Here is a 20,859-nt window from a genome sequence, read left to right on the forward strand (position 1 = left end):
AATAGGACTTCATCCTGCTACTCAAATAGATTTAGTGTGTCCCATTTGGGTTTTTCATCCCTGGGCTGGACAGACTATGTAGGTCCAGGCCCCAGGCACTGCGGTTACACAGCAGAAAGTGGGCAGGCGCTGTGTGCAGCCTGTATGGTAAGGCTTCTGCTCCTGAAACGAGCAAAACTGTGTGCGCCCTTGTTGTGCTTGTATTGACATTGCCATGTTTTAAAGCTCGTTCAAAGGATGCTGTATTCCTAAATACAAGGGGTCGGGGCACAGTCTGATTTCTATATGAAAGTTTTGGGAGGAGGAAGAAAAATAAGTATGGAAAACAAGCTCAATTGATTTAAACACAAATATCGGAGAGGAGAACAATACGAGGTTTTAAAGTACAGCCTTCTTGATTGCATCCTAAATTTCAGTTCATCTGCAAAATTACACTAGAGAAAAGCAAACTGTATTTATAACCAAAAACAGAGGCAAGTATAACAAAAAAAATCACAGACTTGCAAGGTCAGAATTGTGCTGGTAAGGGAGATTGAGAAAAATGTTATTTTTCCTAGAGAGGCCTACCTCCTGAAATATAGCTCATGCCAATGCTTGCAGCTCTTTGGGGGACTTTTTTGGTGGGAAGACAGATGCTGGATCCCAGTCTCCAATGGAGACAGAGTGACTCTTAAGGCTCTCCCATGCCTGCTGAGAGGATTTGGGAATATTCGGTTTCAATGGGATGACTGTTTCAGGGATCAGGTTGTTTAAAATTATATGAGTTTCACTTTCCAAATTTGGTTGTAGTAAAAGCTTTGAAGTCAAATATTGTGGATTATTTGTCTTTAGAAGCCAACCAGCTCTACTAATTCCAAAACCTGATATAGATAATAAGGAAGTTAGAGATGAGCAATACCATTATACTTGCTCTTTGCAGGCCACTTAATACATGAAAGCCATTGCTTAGTTCTGAAACATAAACATCAGATTATAAACCAGATCCCATTAATTTGGTGACGACAGATGTCTTCGTTTGTTGTGGATTTGTATTTCAAAATTCTCAATTTACAACCAAATTATTAATCTAACATTAGCATTCTGAAGATAATATTAAAAAGTTAATTGAACTTAAATCCAGTTGAGATAGATTCAGTTTCAGAGTCTGCAGACAGCCCTAGGCAATAATTCTGGTCCTGTTCATCCCAGAGGGCTGTATTAGCTCTGACAGGTAAAGAATGTACTTTTGGTATGAGTACCTTAGCCAAAATACCTAGAGTTCATAAACTGATAACACAGAAGTGTACTCCTTTTCTTAGGTTCAAAAGCCACTGCTACGTTTTAACCCTTTTCTAAAACCTTGACATTTTCTTCTGCATCTCCATCTTTGCTGGGTGAACTTTTACTTTACCTCTTGAAAGCATCTATAAACATGAAGCATAGTGATAAAGTGTGTACATGAAAAGGAAAACCAGGTCTCCTTCCCAGTTTACTCAAGCATACTTTGCTATGTTTTTCCTTTAAAAAATATCAATCATTTATCAAAACTTCAGCAGGGTTTTGGCTGTAAATTGGCCAGAGCATTTGGCTGTACCCTGAAGAGGAACAGATAGGGCCGAGACCGTAAACTGTTTTGAAAGAATCTTGCTGAGTTTGGTCTGCAGAGCTTGTTTGCTTCCTCGCAGTCTGCTATTTGTGGTTAACTAATGTATTTTCAACTTCTAAGGATGTCGTGGCTGCAAAGGTAACTTCTGTTACCATGCTTATACTATTCCTTTTCAGTCAGTGTATGGCGTGAGCATCATCCAGCTCACCGGAGAGTAACCCTTGAGCTTCTCTAGCCACACAAATCTCCTCCTCCTGCAGCTGTCCCAGGGAGATTGTGGGACAGGATGCTCCTACAGCAGAAATCTGAATATATTGAGAATGTATAGCAATACGGTGGGCTTGTGAGAAAACCTGCCTGTCCTTTCAGAGCATCTAGAGAGAACTGTGCAGAGCCCTGGGAGGGCTGTACTGCTGGAGCAAAGCCTCGCTGCTGGGTCCAGAATGGTCGTTTTGGAAATAACAAGCCTTGTGCTTACCCTAAACTGAAGTTAAAGCATAGCTGTATAAACACTGGAATTTTTATACATGGCTGGGCTTTTGGTAGGAGTTACACTGTAATTCTAACATAACTATGCTGACGAGGCTAAAGAAGTTTGCCACATCTTCCTTTGGTCGTGAGTGTGCTCAGTGACGAGATCTGTCCCTCATTAGTTTCTAAAGCTGCAGTGGAGAAAGATGAATACATGGGAAAACATGACTGTCCATCCAGCTAGGCTGTGGGCAGGGGGAATGGTTGAGAGGACCACCGGCGGGATGTAGGCAGACATGTTCATGGAGGGACTGGACAGGGGCAGTCCAGCCTGGAAAGGGGGGGCCTTGTCATGGGAGCTAACTCCATAGCAGTGTCTTTTCCACCTGATACAAGTGTGAAATATTCTCCAGCTGTCCTTGATATTTCAAGTATCATTTACAGTTCTGAAGTGAGGTGACTGTGCAGCTAGCTCTGGTGCAAGTTCTCCTTGAATCTTATTTAAGATATGTTTTCCACAGAAAAATTTGTCTTTATGATATAAAATGTAATTTTAAAGAAAACAATTTAAAAAATGAATAGTTCATTTCAAATATTCTCCTCCTGGCTCTTTTTCTTGACTTTTTTCCCCCACCTCTGTTCAAAGTTAGTAGAGTCATAGTTTTCCCCTCACGCAGCAGTTTAATGGCTTACACCTCTGTTCTTGGAAGACCTTTATAAGAGTTTTAGCTCTGGAGCTTCAGTCATGCACAGATTAAACAAATGGGAATGATAGAGCTTATCCTTTTCAGCCGTAAATCTTTAAATCTGACTTGAGAGAGCATGTGCCACCCATGGTATAATATGGAACTGGGACAGTTCATGAAGCCCAGAAAAGAATGACCAGATTATTCCCACGGGCACAGGTTTGATTTTTTTCCCTGTGGTCCTGTTATTGAAATGTGTGTGCACACAACAGAAACCCACTTTCTCCCACGCCCAACCCATCTGTCATTAGTCATGTGCACAGTGCTAGGCTCAGATGAGACAGTATTTTCATATGGAGCACTCTGGTATTTGGTATAAAGACTCATTAAAGATTTTGAGGGAAGATTTCATTTCTAGGAAGTGCTGGTTGTGAAAAAGGCACATCACACAGAGGTGCTGAGGTACTTGCTTAAGTAGGTTTACTGTAGTCTAAATAAAGTAAGGGATCCATTCAGAGAGTGGTAAAGTATTATGCACTTTTGATTTTAATTAGAGATGGTAAAATGAAGGTGTTACAAATTTCAGGAGACTGATAAGTGTCTGGTCTGTTTTGAATTTTTAAAGCAATTGTAAGAAATATAACAATTACTCATTGATGTAGTTCAGCATAATTAGTCAATGTTGGAATAAAACTTCTGTTCCTGTGACTTCTGGAGCTGCATGATGCTATCTGTATCACTTCATTAAAATGGTATCCTAGTGAGCATGTTTCCTATTTTACTCCCACGGGTGAGATTTAGAGGTATGATGGAGCACTGTTTTGACTTCTCACAGGATGAACTGGATGAACTTCGGGCTGAAATGGAAGAAATGCGTGACAGCTATTTAGAGGAAGATGTTTACCAGCTGCAGGAGCTCCGGCGAGAGCTGGACCGGGCAAACAAGAATTGCCGCATTCTGCAATATCGTCTCAGGAAAGCAGAACAGAAGAGCTTGAAAGTTGCACAAACAGGCCATGTGGATGGAGAGCTTATTAGGAGCCTGGAACAAGATTTAAAGGTGTGTGAGAGATTCATATTCACAGTGAAAGCAGCTGACTGGGATGTGGGTCTCTGCAATGGGAGGGTGACACGTGAAACATTCTCCAAATGTCAGGACCAATTTCCTTCTTCTGTGGTGGAGAACAAATATTCAGCTCATCATCATAAAAAGATGTGTTAGTGAGTAAAAAACATGCTCCCATTAAGAATGAAAGAAATATGGTCAAGTTACGTGTGTGCATTTGAAAGATTTAAAGGGTCTTGTTTTACTGAAATCCTTAGCTTTGCAAAACTGTATCAACAAAATCTGATATGCTTTTCCCAATTCAGGCAGCTTCCTTCCTTTTCACTTCTTGCTTATGCCGAACAACTGAAAAAAAAACCCTAGTCAAAGTTGCATTTATTAGAGCCTAATGAGTTACTTGTAACAGGAACAGATTTACAATATTTTATGCAGATAGAGAATCAAAATGCACTTCCCATAGAAACACAAATTCCTGTAAAATTTATGTTCATACGGGAACATGTCTTAACGTTTTTCAGAAATGTTTCCATCAAGGCTAAGCTTTGTATAGGCAGGATGCTTATCTAGCTTTACTCTTCTTAATATGGCTACCTTACAGCTGTTTCGAAAATAGTTTCTGTAGAGGGGGACTGCTTACCACTGGAATTACTAAGCATTTTGTACTCAAAAATGCAAACCATAAAATATTCTGAAACTGCAATGATTGGTCCACAGCAGTGGAAATCAGAGTGACATGTCAAACTTTTCAAAATGTCAGGCCTAATTTTCTTTTTTTATGATAGAAAACAAATGATAACCTTTTCATCATGGAAATGATACATTACTCAACAAAAATCTTGTTCACAGATTTGAATGAAAGAGTTACTGAGTCTTTTTAGGTTTTTTGCTTTGTTTTTGCTGACTTGTTATAATTCAGTAATTCATCATTTTGCATGATGAATCACCTTTCCAAATGTTTTTGAAGTAATATTTATTCTTGTTAGGCTGGACTCAGAAGACCTAAGATAGCATATATTTCTGTGCTTTCATATCACTCTTGCCTAGCTAGAGTTTTGCTAGGCAGCAAATTTGGGTGGATGAGACTGCTGCATGGATGAGGCTTTGATCGATGACCTGACAACTTTCTAGCACAATTCTTCATCTTTTGTTTCACCAACATGATATGCTGGGACTTTGATGGGCAGGCTTGGTATCTGCTTCTTTCCCTCTGCTGTTCATGACATTGCTGTAGCATAGTGTGGAGAAGGAGCTGGAGACGGGTAATCAAATTTATTTTCATTTTGGATTTCTTTATTAGAAATGAATATTTGTTTTGGTACTTGGAAGCCTTGGAGTCTTTCATCAACAGAGTCATAATTGAATTAAAAATCTCTTGGCTGTCTAGGGCTGTAATACGCTTCCTGCTGTAGGAGACATACTGTAGCTGTTGCTCCTCATGGATCCTCTTCACGCATTTGTGCTCTTCTGACCAGGTAGCCAAAGATGTTTCTGTCAGACTGCACCATGAGCTGGAGAGTGTGGAGGAGAAACGTGTTAAAGCAGAAGATGAAAATGAAATCCTTCGGCAGCAAATTATTGAGGTGGAAGTATCCAAGCAGACACTGCAAAATGAGCTTGACAAGTTAAAAGAGGTAAGCAAAAGCCATGCAGGGCAGTGTTGCTGGGTTAGATGGGTAATTTGACACACAGACGTCTTAGACTGATTTCTACATTAAATCCTTGCTGATATTGCTTGTACAATTGCCCCAAAGGTCTCCTTTGTTGTATGTCCCAAATGCCTTGGTAATATAGAAGCAATAGAGACGTCAATCAATGAAGCTAGGACTTTTGTCTGAGGCTTCTCACAGGGCTTCTGTCTCATTTTGAACCAGCTCCTTAAAGCCTTTCTTCCTACTGGAGCAAAACTATCTTTGATTTGACTCCAGCTGGCTTTGACTCTCCTTTACACAGACTGTGACTTCCACCTATTTGAGAGTCAAATGAGGTGTGCATGACTTGTCTCTGAGAGGATGGTTCAGATAGGCAAGCTGCCGTTTTGGCTGGTGCTCCGCAGTAGTGACAGTGGGAGCCACCAGCATGAGCAAGGCAGCAGGAATGTGGTCTGTAAGGTATAAATAACGTTGCACTTCAGGTGCAGAACTGCTGTCTGGTGAGAAAGGGGATCACATCACTTGGTGCTGACGCATAGTTGTACTGGGTGAAGCGATGATCCTTGGAAGCAAGTGAGCTGAGGAGCAGAGGACAGCAAATAAAAGCTAGACACTAAGCATGGTTTTTCGGTGGAGGCCACATCCTGGTCTGTAGCGGTATTTCTATTCTGACAGTACAGCAGATTGGCAGCTCACAGCCTCTGCTCTGTTTTAAACCAGATTGAGATAGAGCATTTAAACATAATGAGGTAAGGCATTTATCCTCTGAGCCCTGGTCCGATTTAGAGAGGTGGTACAATTATGTGTTATTTTAATCTTTCAAACATTGCTTGTGAGTCAACTGGCACAAAGCCTGACTTAGTTTTATAAGGACAACCCATATTTAATTTCTCTGTGCATTTGGGTTAGGACGAGTCCAGTGCAAGAGTTTTGGAATATTTTGTATGTAACAGGACACATCATCAGCCAATGTAAATATCAGTGTTGCTTAGACTACATAGCAGCCTGACACAAAAGATAAGGTCTGCATGATGTTTTAGCTATTCTTCTTTCTCAATGTTATTTGTGAATGCTGTGCTTAATGGACATGATACCATGTTACAGGGTCTGCAGTCTAGATTCCATACAAAAATACCGTGTCATCCACAGTGCCAAACGCATTACTTGCTGCTGACTGACATACAGGTGCACTAGATACTGCTTGATGGTCTTTGGGATTAAGCAGTTTGAGAAACTACATTGTGGGTGAGCAGTAGGAAAGAAACCAGTCCAGCAGTGCTGGAGTCTCAAGCTAGCTCTAACCAGGCTAAATTTACCCTCCTGCTTAGATTGCTGCAGCCTAGCCGGGCAGGGAAGCCCCACTAGCTCAACTGGGTCTCTGCAGCACTGCAAGTCGAAGTGAATGTACCCTTACTTTGGAAGCAGGCTTTACCCCATAAGATGCAAAGGCTGGAGGGGACCTAGAGAAAGGGGGAGATGGCCGGTAGAATGATGGGCTGCATTCATGCTGATCTGGAGACACAACAGGGCATAAGATGTAGATAAGATGTAGTAGTAGTAGTGGTAGTAATAGTAGAGATAGTCTGCTTTTTTTTACCAGTAATGGTGGGTTTTCTGGGAGTCAGAATTTCACAAGGTCACAGTAGGTGAGAAGATGGAGGTTTGGGTCCTCGGCAGGTCACACAAGGACAGATGAGCCAAAAGTTGGAGAAACAGGGTCATATGTGTGCTAGATAAGTATGTGTTTGCAGCATTGTTGATATTGCTAAAAAAAAAAATATTCTTGCCTTAAGATGTGTTCAAATAACTACCAGAAGCAATGCCTCTTTAGGAACATTTAATGCATACAAAGCTCTAAAAGAATGTATTATAGACATCCAGTGGGAAAACTAGTGCCTTATATATCAGGAGAAAAATGACCCAAAGGCCATGTAGCTTCTTGCCAATCCACCCTGACTACACATCTTCTCTATCGAAAGGCTGACACTTAGAAGAAGCATCTTTCATATCCAGTCCCAGAGTGTTGCCCAGTTAGAGTGTTGCCCCAAGACTCAGTTAGACAGTATTTGCTCACTGTCACCATATGCTCATTTTCTGTAATATTGTTGTGTATTTTAAACATCTGTGTTTGTGTTTATTGCTTAATCCAGTGCTAACTGCTGCTTTGTCCTGCTGTACAATTCCCTCAGGTACAGTTTCTCACTGCAGCGGATGGCTACCTTCAACATATTTTGCATGCTGAAATATCTTTAGGAATTATACACATCTGTGAAAGCACGCTAAAGCCATCTTTGGTTTTTATCATAATATTTTGAAGAACCCCTTACATTTATGATGTTTAGTGCTGTTATGTATTCTTTCATCCCAGTACCTGTTTCAATCTCCTGTGATACTTTCAACAAGACTCTTTTGGTATGAAATGTGTAGAGGCTCACTCTGTCTAAATAAAATTCTTATTTCCTTCAAAAAAACCTTGCAGTTTTAACTGGGAAATTAATTTTTGCCTCCTCCTGACCATGTAATTTCAAGTTGTGTTAAGTAGATTTGAGATAGGCTTTCCTCTTTTGTCACTAAATAACATTTCTCAGTGTATTTCAGCTTTGCAAATAATAGAAGCAGTTACAACAAGAGGAAAGGTGACAAGAAGTCACCTGCCATGTCCTTCACAGTGCTTTTATCTCCTACCATTGTGTCATAGCTAACGCACTTCCCTCCCTAGTCCCAGATGCTTCTGTATTCCCAAGCATGTCCCATATTCACAACGTGCTTTCAGAAGCTTTTGCAAAATCTATCAAAACCACATCTAAGACTCTTGTTTTGTTCTGGTATCTGCCAGGCACTCTCCGTCATCAAAATATTCTGGTTTTCACTGATTGTTTCAGTAAGGAGCTTTCAGATCATTGGTGAATCACTTCCAGGTTTTTAGGGTAATTTTCTATTTTTTTGATTTGATGTGAGCACTATGACATAATTTAGCAAGAAATGAATGAGAATTGTATAACTTTCCCTTTTTTGTTCTGTTTTCCATAAGTGTGCTCCATCCCTCCAGCCTTTTGCAGCTTTTCCTACAGATGTGTTTTGAGCTGAGGTATGGATCAGTAAGGATTTTTAAGCAATACTTGTGGGTTTTATCCAAATCTGATGTCTTCCAGTTAGACACTGATCTTCTCTGAATGTCTTCATCAGCACCATGGCATTCACTTTGCTTAATCATGCCACTCTACTTTCTTTTTTTTCAGTCCTCTTAGCCAAAAGATAATATGGTGCTGCTTTCCTTTCCCATAATGCTTCCTATTTTTTTTTAGATTTTGTTTGTTTACTGCTGTGTAGGTTCATTACTCTGCTACTCCTGCCTGAAATACTTCCACTGATTATTTGGAAGCTACTTCTTTCACTGGGTAATAATGTTTTCTCTCGGAATATTTTTTAACTTTACTGGCTGTAAAAGTTTTTCCATTTCAGCCTTCTCTAACTGCTGTAGCCCTGTGGTTCATTGATTTTTTTTTTTTTTTTTCCACTGTTACATTCACCTACTTTTTCAGTTTCCATTATTCAACTCTCCTCTTTCTCTCTCTGAACTTTTCAACTGGTAAAAAGGCCTCCCTCTGATGCCTTTTTTTGTGGCAGTCTCCATGAAAGTGTCAGAATTTTCCTACTGCTGTGAACACTTCTTTGTAGCATATCCCTACAAAACTGAGATGTGTCTAAGAACTGTTCCTTCTAGGAACTTGCTAGGATTTTCTGTGACTTACCAAAGCTGCTGCTTCCTTATAACTTTAGAAGCAAAGGCAGTGTACCCTCACAGGTTCAATAAGCACACATATCCCTGCCAAGGCTTGATTCCCTTTTTTCTTGTTGTGTAAGTTATTAACATTGCCGTTTGAGTCAATGGGTTTCCAGGGGAAAAAAAATTACTCTATCACTAACAGATTACCTCAGCAACATCCCTGCAACTGTCATTTTCCTCTTTCTAATATCCTAATTCAGCTCATGAGAAATACTGATGTATATTAAAAGTTTAACTTGGTCAACCAACAAACATTCAGAAAACTTTTTCCAAAGTTTTCTTTCTTTGTAATAATGAAAACCCTTACCAATTCTGTCCTGAGCATCTACAAACCAGATCTTTTCTCAAAGGCTTGATAAAAGCAAGTGGATTTTCTGTGAGATCTGAACATCTTCCACTCAACATCTAACCCATCCCAAACATTGTTTCCTTGGAGCCGCCAGGGCATCTTTAGGGAAGGTCTTCCTTATATTTTCTTAGCAAGGTATTTCACAACTAGATGATCTATCTTTAGTGTAAGCTTAAGCAGCTATGAAATCATGCTCAGCAAGTGTTGGGTGCCTTTATTTACAGTTCATTAATTCCCCTGCAAGTAATCCTCTCTCTAAAAACTCTGCACCTGGGGAAGAATAAACCATTTTTGCTACTTATTGTAGAAAGGCTCTGAGATGGCACAGGACCCACTTCTATTCCCTGTGAGGAGAATGAGTTGGTTGCTTGTTCACAGCTGCTAAATGTGTATTTTCTTGCATTCTTTGTCTGGGTTTGGCATTGTCAGCCAGGGAAGAGAAAGGCACGGCCGTGGCAGTGCTGACACTGCTGGGGAAGGGTAGCCCTGCCAGACTGGACAAAAAGAGGGGAGGTTTAGGGATGGGGGTAGCAGCTGCCGAAAGATTTGATGTGAGCGCTATGAAATAATGTAGCAAGAAATGAATGAGAATTGTATAACTGGGAAGAAAGGGTCATTTACTGCTTGTGGGATGGCCTTACAGAGCAGGTGACAGTCTATATTGCTGCTGAAAGCAGAAGGACCGGAGTGGGAGCAACTGGAGACGTTGCTTTCTTTCTCTCTTGCAAGGCCCTCTGGTGTAGCAGTTGCCTCCCCCTTGACATAGGTTTTCTTGGCCAGCTTCATTTGAAATCATTTGTGCATTGAGTCCTCCAGATTGTTGGGACCATTAGAGGCGTGAGTGCTGTTCTTCAGGCATGTTCACTCGGAAAATCACTTCCAATTGATGGAGGACCATGGCTGCTGCATCTTGTGTTTGCTGGTGTTTTCACAAAGAAAGAGAGAGGCAAAATGGGAAGGCAAGAAATGCTGTTTCCATTAATTTCTGCATGAGAGAAGAGCAGTGCAAATCCACTGGCTGTTAATAATTTCTCCAACACATCTCTCTAGGACACAGACTGAGGTGAAAATCAGTACATACTGTAAATGGGCTTTCCCAGGTCACCTGTGGGCTTTTTAGGGCAGTGGCTTCTCTCAAGGCTCTTTCATTCAAGACTTACTTGCTAATGGGGATGTCATCATGCCTGAGCTTACCCTCTCCTCCTGCCCGGCAGCACCTGATTTTTGAGGCACAGCTCAGTAGCTGCTGCTCTTAACAGTCAAAGTAATTTTCTGTTAAAATATCTGTTCCTTTTAACAGAGTGAAAACCTGCATTCAGGTGCTTGTAAAAATGATAGAAATATACAAGATGAGATTAAATATCTTTCAGGCATATTTAGGGACAAATTTTGCTCTGAAGTGCATGTGCACTAGATAGAGAGCATTTTGCTGCTAGAAGAATTCAGCTCTGTAAACATAATGTATCAAAATGAAATCTGGAGGCTACATCTTAGAGCTGAGCATGACAGTCCGATTTTCATTGCCTTGAACCTTGTAAGTAGTGCATAACACATGCAACGTGTATAAGTATGATTATTCCAATCTGAAATCACTTTTCCCTCTTTTCTCTCTGAATAAATATATAGATACAGTCGCAAGTAATACACAAACAGTGAAGAAATTATTCTTGGTGAACAGACACTTGTCTGTAGAAAATATTGCCTATGTTTTCATTAGCTAGGGCTTCATACACGTTTATGTATGTTCTGTAATTTCTAAAATTTATGCATTGATTTGAAGTAGGGATAAACTGTGAAAAGTCTTTGATTTTTGTAATACATGACTTTTCTTGAAGGGAACTTGCTGAGAAACAGGGCAAAGAGAAGACTTGTAAGCTGTAGATTCAAATAATATTAAAAGGGCTAAGCAAGATCACCATGTTGACTCAGTAACCCTGCTTAGAAGTTACTGCTTGTGACAGTTATAAGTAATGAAGTCTTGTGCAATAATCATAGCTAAAACCATTAACTGCATGAAAGTTTTACCACAGCACCATTTTGTCTCCAGTACCCTTTTTTCACTGTGATAAATAATGAATTGGTACCTAAACCACAGTGAATGATTTATACTCATTATGGCATTTCAGGAGCTGTACAGATAAGTGAAGTGGTCTGCTCAGTGTTGATACCAGCAAACAGGGTGGAGGGAAGGCATGGGAATGGGTCTGGCTTGACTCAAAATGTATAGCGGTTAAGAAGCAAACTCGGTAACATAATTGGTTTTTTTCTAAGGATGTATATTATACATCTTCTAATGCGCTGTCCTTATTTCTTTTTAAATTTTTTAAAAATAGATTTAAACAGAAAGAACCCCAACATTTTCAAAATGTTTTGTGCCAGTCTCTTATGCTTATACATGCCCCCCACCCTAAACAATATCTGCATCTGAATTTATGATTTACCAAATGCATTGCCACCAAGCTCCAGCTAATCTGTATTTTCTATGTATTTGCTATTTGTCCACACTTGCTAGCAATCATCTGACACTGCTTCCAAATCCTGTTATAACGTTTGAAGTGAGGGGTTTTGAGAGAAATTAATAGTGACTCTGCTGATCAGATCCAGACTTTTGTATCATGCAAAAACCCCTGCTCTTCTGTTACGCAGCCTGATCAGAGCTCCATATCCCAGGCACGGGCTTCCTCTAGCTCAGCCCCTTCATGGCCGTGCTCCCAAATACTTTGGTGGACCTCAACTGGCCTTTGCGTGTGAAGAAATTATGTTTAAGTGATGGCATTTACAGCAGGAACAATGACCTAACCATAGCTGCATGATTGTCCAGGTACTGGTTAGTTATAAGGAAATATTTTTTGTATAGTAACCGAAATTCCTCTACTCCTTATTTGTTGTCTGTTTTTCTTATTATATATCACAAGTCTTTCAATAACTAAGACTGCTACTCTTTCAATAACAGAGACTGGCATGGAGGTAACGTCCATGAAGCTCAAATTGTGTATCAGTCTCCCCATCCTCCACCCAGTTACTAAAAATAATCCTTCTGTCTGTCACATGGGCTTCAGCAGTGACAGTGCAAACAAACTGTAGCTTCTGTGACATCTATATAAAACTTTCATTGGGAAAATATGGGCTTATTTTTCATTTCTTCCCTTAATCTATCCACAGCATAATTAAAGGTTTTCTTCAGCAAGCCCTAGTGAAAAATTGCTAGCAAATACTTCAAGTGCTGTTGTGAGAGGGAAAATTAAAGCATGCTTCCATATTACAGAATCACACGTTGGTCAGGGTTGGAAGGCACCCCTGGAGATCACCCAGTCCAAGCCCTGCTAAAGCAGGGTCACCTACAGCAGGTTGCACAGGATTGTGTCCAGGCGCGTTTTGAATGTCTCCAGAGAAGGAGACTCCACAGCCTCTCTGGGCAGCCTGTGCCACTGCTCTGTCACCCTCAAGGTAAAGAAGTTCTTCCTCATATTCAGATGGAGCTGCCTGTGCTGCAGTTTGTGCCCGTTGCCCCTTGTCCTGTCGCTGGGCACCGCTGAAAAGAGCCTGGGCCCGTCCTCTTGACACTCACACATGGGATATTTGTGCGCATTGATAAGATCCCCTCTCGGTCTTCCCTCCTCCAGGCTGAACAGGCCCAGCTCTCCCAGCCTGTCCTCACAAGGGAGATGCTCCAGTCCCCTCATCATCCCCGTAGGCCTCTGCTGGGCGCTCCCCAGTGGTTCCCTGTCTCTCCTGAACTGGGGAGCCCAGCACTGGACACAGCGCTCCAGGTGCGGCCTCAGCAGGGCAGAGCAGAGGGGCAGGATCACCTCCCTCCACCTGCCGGCCACGTTCCTCCCGATGCCCCCCAGGCCCCCATGGGCCTTCTTGGCCCCCAGGGCACACTGCTGGCCCATGGGCAGCTGTCCCCCAGCACTGCCAGGCCCTTCTCCCAGAGCTGCCCCCCAGCCAGTTAACCCCAAAATCACATTTCACTGGAGTCCTCAATGAAGACAGTACCCTTTGCTTTCCTTGCCAAGGTGTGGGCAAGACTGTTCCAAGGCAAGCAGATTTTCACAGGTTGCTGCTGTTCTGTGAGCAGAAGCTGGGATTTAAAGCTGGGATAGGCACAGGTGAGCATACACTGAAGCTAATTAGGAATATCCCTTGTCTTTATTCTCTCTGGTGAAATTCAGTTCAGCCACTGTGTGGCAACTGTTCACACAGGAAATGTCAAACAGTGTTTGGGGTGGAGATGGGTACCAAGGGCATCTGGTTTCAAAGATGTCTCATGCCCTGCCCTCCCTGCTTTCCTCCCAGGGCTCTGAGGAGCCAGCACAGATCCTAAGAGAATCTGGCTTCGAGCATATCAGGGAGCTCCAGCTGAAGGAGAAAGGGTATATAAACCTAAAAAAACCCCTTCATTTGGCGCTCAGTGCAAGCTGGCATCACCGGCAAGCTTGGTGCTGTGCAAGGCGCAGCTTTCCTGCCATACTTTGGCTGGCTCACGGTGAGCAGGTGCCAACTGTTTTCATCTCACATCACCAGTAATTTCATCCCAGCATCTGGAGCTCTGGGTGGTGGGTTGGAAAAGGGGAAAAGACAGTCTGTCAGGGTGAGAAGAGGAGCTTTGCAAGATGCATAGTTCCTTACCTGATTTCCCAGAGTGTGCGTGGTTTTGTTCTGGTGATGCTGCATGTAGCAGTACATGTCACATTGGAGTATTGGCAGTCATGGGAATGGCACTGTCCAGAAATGCTTAGGCAGGTGAAAAAAAGTCAGAGCTATTGATTTTTGTCCTTCTTTGAAAGGGTTAATTGATTATTTCTCTTCTCATATTAATTATTTACACTTGCTTCTCTAGCTCTATTTTTAAAAGAACGTAACTCACTGCACAGATAACTTATGAATTATTAATATCACACTACTCAAGCTGTCAGTGGATGAATGAGGGGGAAAGATCTGACTGTCTTGGCAAGTTTTGCATTGCCACATGCTACGGCACTGGGCTTTCCTCCTTCCCTATGCCTGGCACTCTGCTGGTAAGCCTGGCTCCAGCCACCCAATGCCTTGCTGGCTGTCAGGCAGCCCAGCTTGGTGGTGCATCACACATCGCCTGGATCCATCAAGAAGCTTTCTGTTCCCCTGGAATCAAAAAATTGAGTCAGTTGATGCAAGTGGGTCGGGAGAAAGGTTTAAGTGGCAAAGAGGTGGAACTGAGCAGTTGGGAGTCTTGTAGCAGCCTCTAGTCAGCACATTTTGCTGCATTCTGTAGATAACCTGTTTCTTTTGTGCCACAGATGAGGATACTTTCACCGTTTTCACTCTTTTTTTTTTTTTTTTTTTCTCATTCTTTGCAAACGCAATTCATGCCAAAGCAGTGGCATGTGGAGTACTTCTGCCCCTTCCTCATTCCCATAGGAGTGATTCCCATACCCCACAGATCCCCATGGGTTTTTCCAGCAGTTACATCACATGGGAGCTTTCTGCAAGGCTCTCATGTTTTTTCACCTGTTCCTACGCTCAGCCTGCTGAGAAATGCCTGGGAACAAGATGGTTGCTGTTCTGTGGGAGGAAGCACGGTGAAGGCTTCACTTGATTTGGGTTTGGGTTTGTGCCTTGATGTGAGAAAGCCTGAAGTTTCTTTCAGTACCCACAACGGTGGTTCATTCAGTCTAGAAAAATGACTCCATCTGCCCCTAATGGGTACATTACCTCTGATTTCTGTGTTTCCTTTTCTTTTTACTGTATATTTTGTTGCAAGATGAAAGCTGGAGTGCAAATGAATGTAAACATTGCAAGATATTCTTACCCAAATATGAACATTTAGAGCTATCTTGCTCAAGTGATAGTAGCTGGAGCTGGGGAGGGTAAATTGTGTTGATATTTAGGGACATCAACATAATGTCTACGTGGGCAGAAAGAGCATAATGATCCATCTGAAATTGCCAGATGTATATATTGGTCTATTTAAGGCCTCTTTCTCAGGGATAACTCCAAAACAGTTACAGTCCCATCTTTTCAGCATGCTTTTGCTGCAGTCAGCTGTACTGAGAGAAACTGGGCAGCTGTCCTCACCATCACTGTGTGCAGAGTTCAGAATAAATTCCTGTCCCCAGGTTCAGTGGTGCCAGAACTTTGAAGTGATGAAGGAGTGGCTAAAGTAATTAAATGACATAATCTACAGTTCTAAGGCAAATTTAAATCTGAAAGCGTTTAAGTTGCTTTTCTCTTTAACATTTTTCATCATATGTAATATATTTTTCTATCAAAAAAAATTGAGGATTGTTTGTTCATCTCCCTTTTCAGTTTTCAAGAGTCTGGTCCTTCACAGAATCATAGAATAGCCCTCTGTTCATTTTTGTGGCCCTTCTCTTGACCTGCTCCAACAGGTCCCTGTCTTTACTGTTCTGAGGACTCCAGAGACGGATGCAGGACTCTAGGAGGGGTCTCACCAGAGTGCAGCAGAGGGGCAGAATTACATCCTTGACCTGATGGCCATGCTTATTTTTATGCAGTCCGGGAGATGGTTGGCTTTCTGGGCCACAAGTGCGCTTTGCCAGCTCATGTCCAGCTTTTCATCTACCAGTATCCCCAAGTCCTTCTCCACAGGGCTGCTCTCTATCCCCTCATCCCCCAGCCTATATTGATACCAGGGGTTACCCTGACACAGGCACAGGACCTTGCACCTTGTTGAGCACCATGAGGTTCAAATGAGCCCACTTCTCAAGCTTGTTCAGGTCCCTCTGGATGGCATCTCATTCCTCAGGCATGTCAACTGCACCATTCAGCTTTGTGTCATCTACAAACTTGCTGAGGGTGCACTCAGTCCCACTATGTCATTGATGAAGATATTAAACAGTACTGGTCCCAGTACAGACCCCAGAGGGACACCACTCGTCACTGATCTCCATCTGGACATTGACCACTACTCTCTGGACATGACCATCCACCAGTCCACCCACCAAATCCATATCTCCAATTTAGAGAGAAGGATGTTGTGGGGCATCATGTCAGAGGCCTTACAGAAGTCCAGAGAGTTGTAACTCTTCCCTGATGTCCCTTGTCCACTGATGCAGTCACTCTATCATAGAAAGCCATCAGGCAAGACTTACCCTTTGTGAAGCCATGCTGGCTGTCTCAAATCACCTCCCTGTCCTCCATGTGCCTTAGCATAGATTCTAGGAGGATCTGTTCCTTGATCTTCCCAGGCACAGAGGTGAGGCTGACAGGTCAGTAGTTCCCAGGGTCCTCTTTTCTAAAAGAGTCCTTCTGATTTTCCATTGCCATGATATTGTGTCTTCTATGATGACTTTATTAATTTGTTGATTATTCCCAAACTAGAAGATGTAGTGCATATTCCCACAGGTATCATGAGCTGTGGACAGTTACAGGATAAGGTTCCCATATTAGTCTAGGCAGAGACTGAAATAAAAGTCCTACATATGTGAAATGGTGGAAATCACTTGTGGGATGGAGGTTACTGTTGTTCCTTGACCATTATGTATTAAAATTATAGAAGGATAGCTTTTAAAGTCTCCACTGTTCTGGTCAGCTGTCAGGGTATGTGACTATAGTTTCTGGATTACCTTCACAAGGGAAAAGTAAAAGAAATTAAGGTTAGTTTTCTAAATAATAATAATAAAAAAATTGGAATGCCTCTTTGAAATGCTTAGCACACCAGTCTTCGCTTTTTGTGTCCTCTGTCTCCTCAGATGGCCAAACATACCAGCTTTCCTCTCTCCCATTTCTACTGGTCCCTCCTTGGTGGTATTCTCGCATTTTTTGTTCCTTCCTGTCTTCTTCATCCTAGCTTTTCCTCTGCTTGTTGCAGATGTGGGTGCTAAGTTCAAGCTCACAATTATCCAGTATATGCAAACCAGCCCTTGAGGTTGGAGATAGCTGTGACGGGCAGGACTTCAGGCGCACCTCGGGACAGCAGTCTCTGGTGCAGGGAGCTGAGATACACCATTTGAAAGTTTCTTTACAGCTGCTGCCGGAAGTTTTTGCTCCCCTAGGTCAGGGCTTCAGGCATTCACAAAAATCTTTAAACAGGAAGTTTTTGCTGTGCTATTTCTGGTTCCACCTGCTCTCAATTTCCCTGGAAATATTGCAAAAACATTCCCTTGTTGGGTTAATTTGTCACTTCCATTCTGGTCCTGACTGTAATAAGTGCAAAGATCAAACAAAATGAAAACCAATATGTCAGTAAGTATTAAAATCAGGGTGGTTTTGATCTTACAGTGTTAATTTCACTCTTGGGTACAATTTTGCATCCGTTTAGTTTTGTTTGAGTGGCTAGTCCATCAGTCCACACAGCCATAGAAAAGACAGTAATTCAGGTAGCACAAAATCAGAGATATTCATTGCTTCTCTTGGCCACAAGTGTTGTAAGAGTAACCATATGTAACAATTTGTGTATTCTTCAGGGGGGGAAATGTAGAAAATAGGGGTTTATGAGTTCTGACAGGAAGATTAGGCATCAGCACTCCTGCAGCTGCCTTTCATTGAACATGGTTTTGTGCTGTCTGGTTGTTGCTGTCCTTCTGAGCTGGTGTGAATAAGCACTGTGGAGAACTTCGACATTGCTATTTCTTTGCTACAAGATGGCCAGGAGAAAATTTGGCAGTAATTTCCTGAGTCAAAGGGAAGGAAGAGGAGCTTTGTGGTGATGAGCATTGCTGGCATGGCCATTTCACACATGCCTGTCTTCATGGACACTTCCCTTAGAAGCAAGAGTTATGGAAAGGCTGTGGATGTGATACTCCACAAGTATCCACAAGTGGTATTCCACAAGCATCCACAACATAATGTTCCACAGGAAGTACAATACTTTTTCAAAGAATCTGGTATTAACAGAAAGATCTCCATAACATTAGTGCATGATTTTTCATAACGAACACAAACCAAAAGGCAGGGGAAAAAGAAGGCCTTTCTATATGTTATCTTCCATTTCCTAAACCAAGCAGCATGTAATCCTTAGCATATACAGACTGGCAGCACTTTATAGGATTCACTGAGACTGGTTACTAATAAAGGCATTTTCACAACTGAACCTGACAGTTTGTTAACTGGTTTAAAATGTGGGTGTTGATTGGATCCTGGCACCTTTATTCCAGGTCATCAGCCAAGATAATTGAAGGGGATGGGAGCACTAATTAGAATGCAAAGGTTGTCATTCTTATCATATTACAACCTGGTCTTTAAAACTGAAGCCGTCTTTTCATCCCTCTCCTGGTCTGCAACTGGTTTGGTTCCTCACTTGCTCGCTCTGGCTCTTGCTGTGAGGTCCTGCAGTTGAGTTCTACTCAGCAGTTCAGAGAGGAGAAGTGGGAGAGTATCAGATTTCCATTTGGGCGATCAGGAGAGGAAACACTTCAGATGAATCGCCCACCACCAAAGGCTCCTTTTACTTCTGTCCCATAAGTGGGAACTGCTGGGTGAGGAGGATGTGGCAGCAACCATTTGGAGACTTGTGATGGGGGATGATGAATAGAAAGTCTTGGAATACTTCTGATTTAGCTTTAATTTTCTTTTCAGGGGCTTCTTGTGTTGCAACTGCTGGTAGCTGACTATACATAATGAAGACATTTCAAAAAAAGCCATTAACAGTAATATTTCTACTCTCCCTCTGAAATTCTTCATAAAGGTTTAAAACCTTAAACTAGATTGGCAGGTTGACATTCACAAGAAGAATTGTTTTTACCTTGTAAAATGGCTAGCATAAAAGAGACTAGGCATCATTAAGGATTTATTGAGTTTCTATTTTCTCCCTTAAAGTACCGACTATTATTTTCATATGAAAGATTTACCATAATGAAATCATTAGTGACTGTGCATTTAGGTTTTGGTTTTCTTTTCTTTGACAGCACTCCTAGCTATTATAACCAGGCAGTCAGAGTGTGCCTCTGTAGCATGAATAGCAGTGACAACTTATCTTTTCCTCTTTGATAGGAGACGGAGAATTTGACCAGAAGTGAGCAGATGTCAGAATGATCATAGCTGCCTGCAGTTCTTTTTTTTTAAGCTCATGGTGTAATAGCTCTTTGGCTTTTTATTTTGTTTTCTTTCTTTAATTGCAGACCTAGGTTTTTTTCATGAGTGACTGTTCATCACAAAGGAAGCCTTGGGGAGAGATGCAATGAAGAAATGCAAAGTGAAACATCACATTACTGCCTGAGCAGGGAAAAATCAGTCCATTTTAAGCTTTTTAGGACTTTAGCATTCAGTTCATGGGAATTTTGAAATATGGGAGAAACTGCTGGCAGTATTTACGAGGGATTGGAGGTAGGGGAATTGATCACTGGAGGTCTCAAAAGTCTGGTTGCTGTCTGCGGTTTTTAAAGAGAAGCTGGCCATGTGGCGAGGGCAAGTCAGGCCTTCCCAGGTAACAGTGACAATCTCTGGGATGCAGACTGCCCAACAAAAATATTTCATTCTGTCTCAAACCATTGATTATTCTTACAGACCTGATGAATTCTTTAGACTAATACATGTGCATCAAAGCACCCATTATTTTGGTTTGACATTCAATAGCGAACAAGTGTGTAAGGTTTGATAAGGTAATTTGATTACAGCCAAATAGAATATTAAGGTTCCAGTATCTTGCAATTGTGGATACTCTAAATAGTTGCCTTCAAAACCTCTGATTATCATCTGGTGAACTGCTTACTACCCACATGATGTGGGATCCAGCAACCAGGCAGTCCCTTTTACCGATCTGTGGTACCATTTTGTCAACTCCAGACTGTCAGTTCAGCATTGTGGCAACAGGTAATGAACTAAAAGCTGGACTAGGTGAGGTTGAGCACACTGCTTTAAACGGGTATTTCTGTTCTTGAAAATGATATGTAAAGCAGTGTCTGGGGCTTGCTGTTTGATCAAGCAGACCTTCAAAGTAAATCTGTTTAGTGTATTTTTTGATTACCGGTCCTGAAACCTCAACATGGGATGAGGGTTGCTCATAAACAACAGTAAAAAAATGCTCTGCTGAACAGGCTGTATTCCTTGGCATGGATCGACTGCTCTCTGCTATGAACAGGAGAGGTAGCCTCTTCTTACAGTAATACATCCGAGGGTACCGGCCAACCCACCAGCTTCTGCCATCAGTAGCAGATGCTAATTCATTTATCTGCTAGGAGGAATAGAAAAGAATACATCTCCTTTCCTTTCTTTGCCAAGCATCATGGGGAACTACATGTACAAATGTTCCTCTGGCAGAACAGTCGCCTGGTCTGCGGTGCAGCTGGCGCCCGGGCAGTTGCACAGTGCTTACCTGCTTACAGAT

At 42.0% G+C, this 20,859-nt stretch overlaps 1 protein-coding gene across 6 annotated transcripts in view; it reads left to right on the forward strand.

Moving 5' to 3' along the window:
• MTCL1 (microtubule crosslinking factor 1) overlaps positions 1–20,859 on the forward strand; it is a 118,935-nt gene that overhangs the window by 17,504 nt on the left and 80,572 nt on the right. For all 6 annotated transcript variants that reach the window (XM_055705349.1, XM_055705347.1, XM_055705351.1 and 3 more), the window contains exons 2-3: positions 3,578–3,802; positions 5,281–5,439. In XM_055705349.1, coding sequence (XP_055561324.1) covers positions 3,578–3,802; positions 5,281–5,439 — 384 coding nt within the window. The remainder of the gene's footprint in view (positions 1–3,577; positions 3,803–5,280; positions 5,440–20,859) is intronic.

The sequence above is a fragment of the Falco cherrug genome, chromosome 3 (assembly GCF_023634085.1).
Source record: "Falco cherrug isolate bFalChe1 chromosome 3, bFalChe1.pri, whole genome shotgun sequence".
NCBI lineage: Eukaryota > Metazoa > Chordata > Aves > Falconiformes > Falconidae > Falco > Falco cherrug.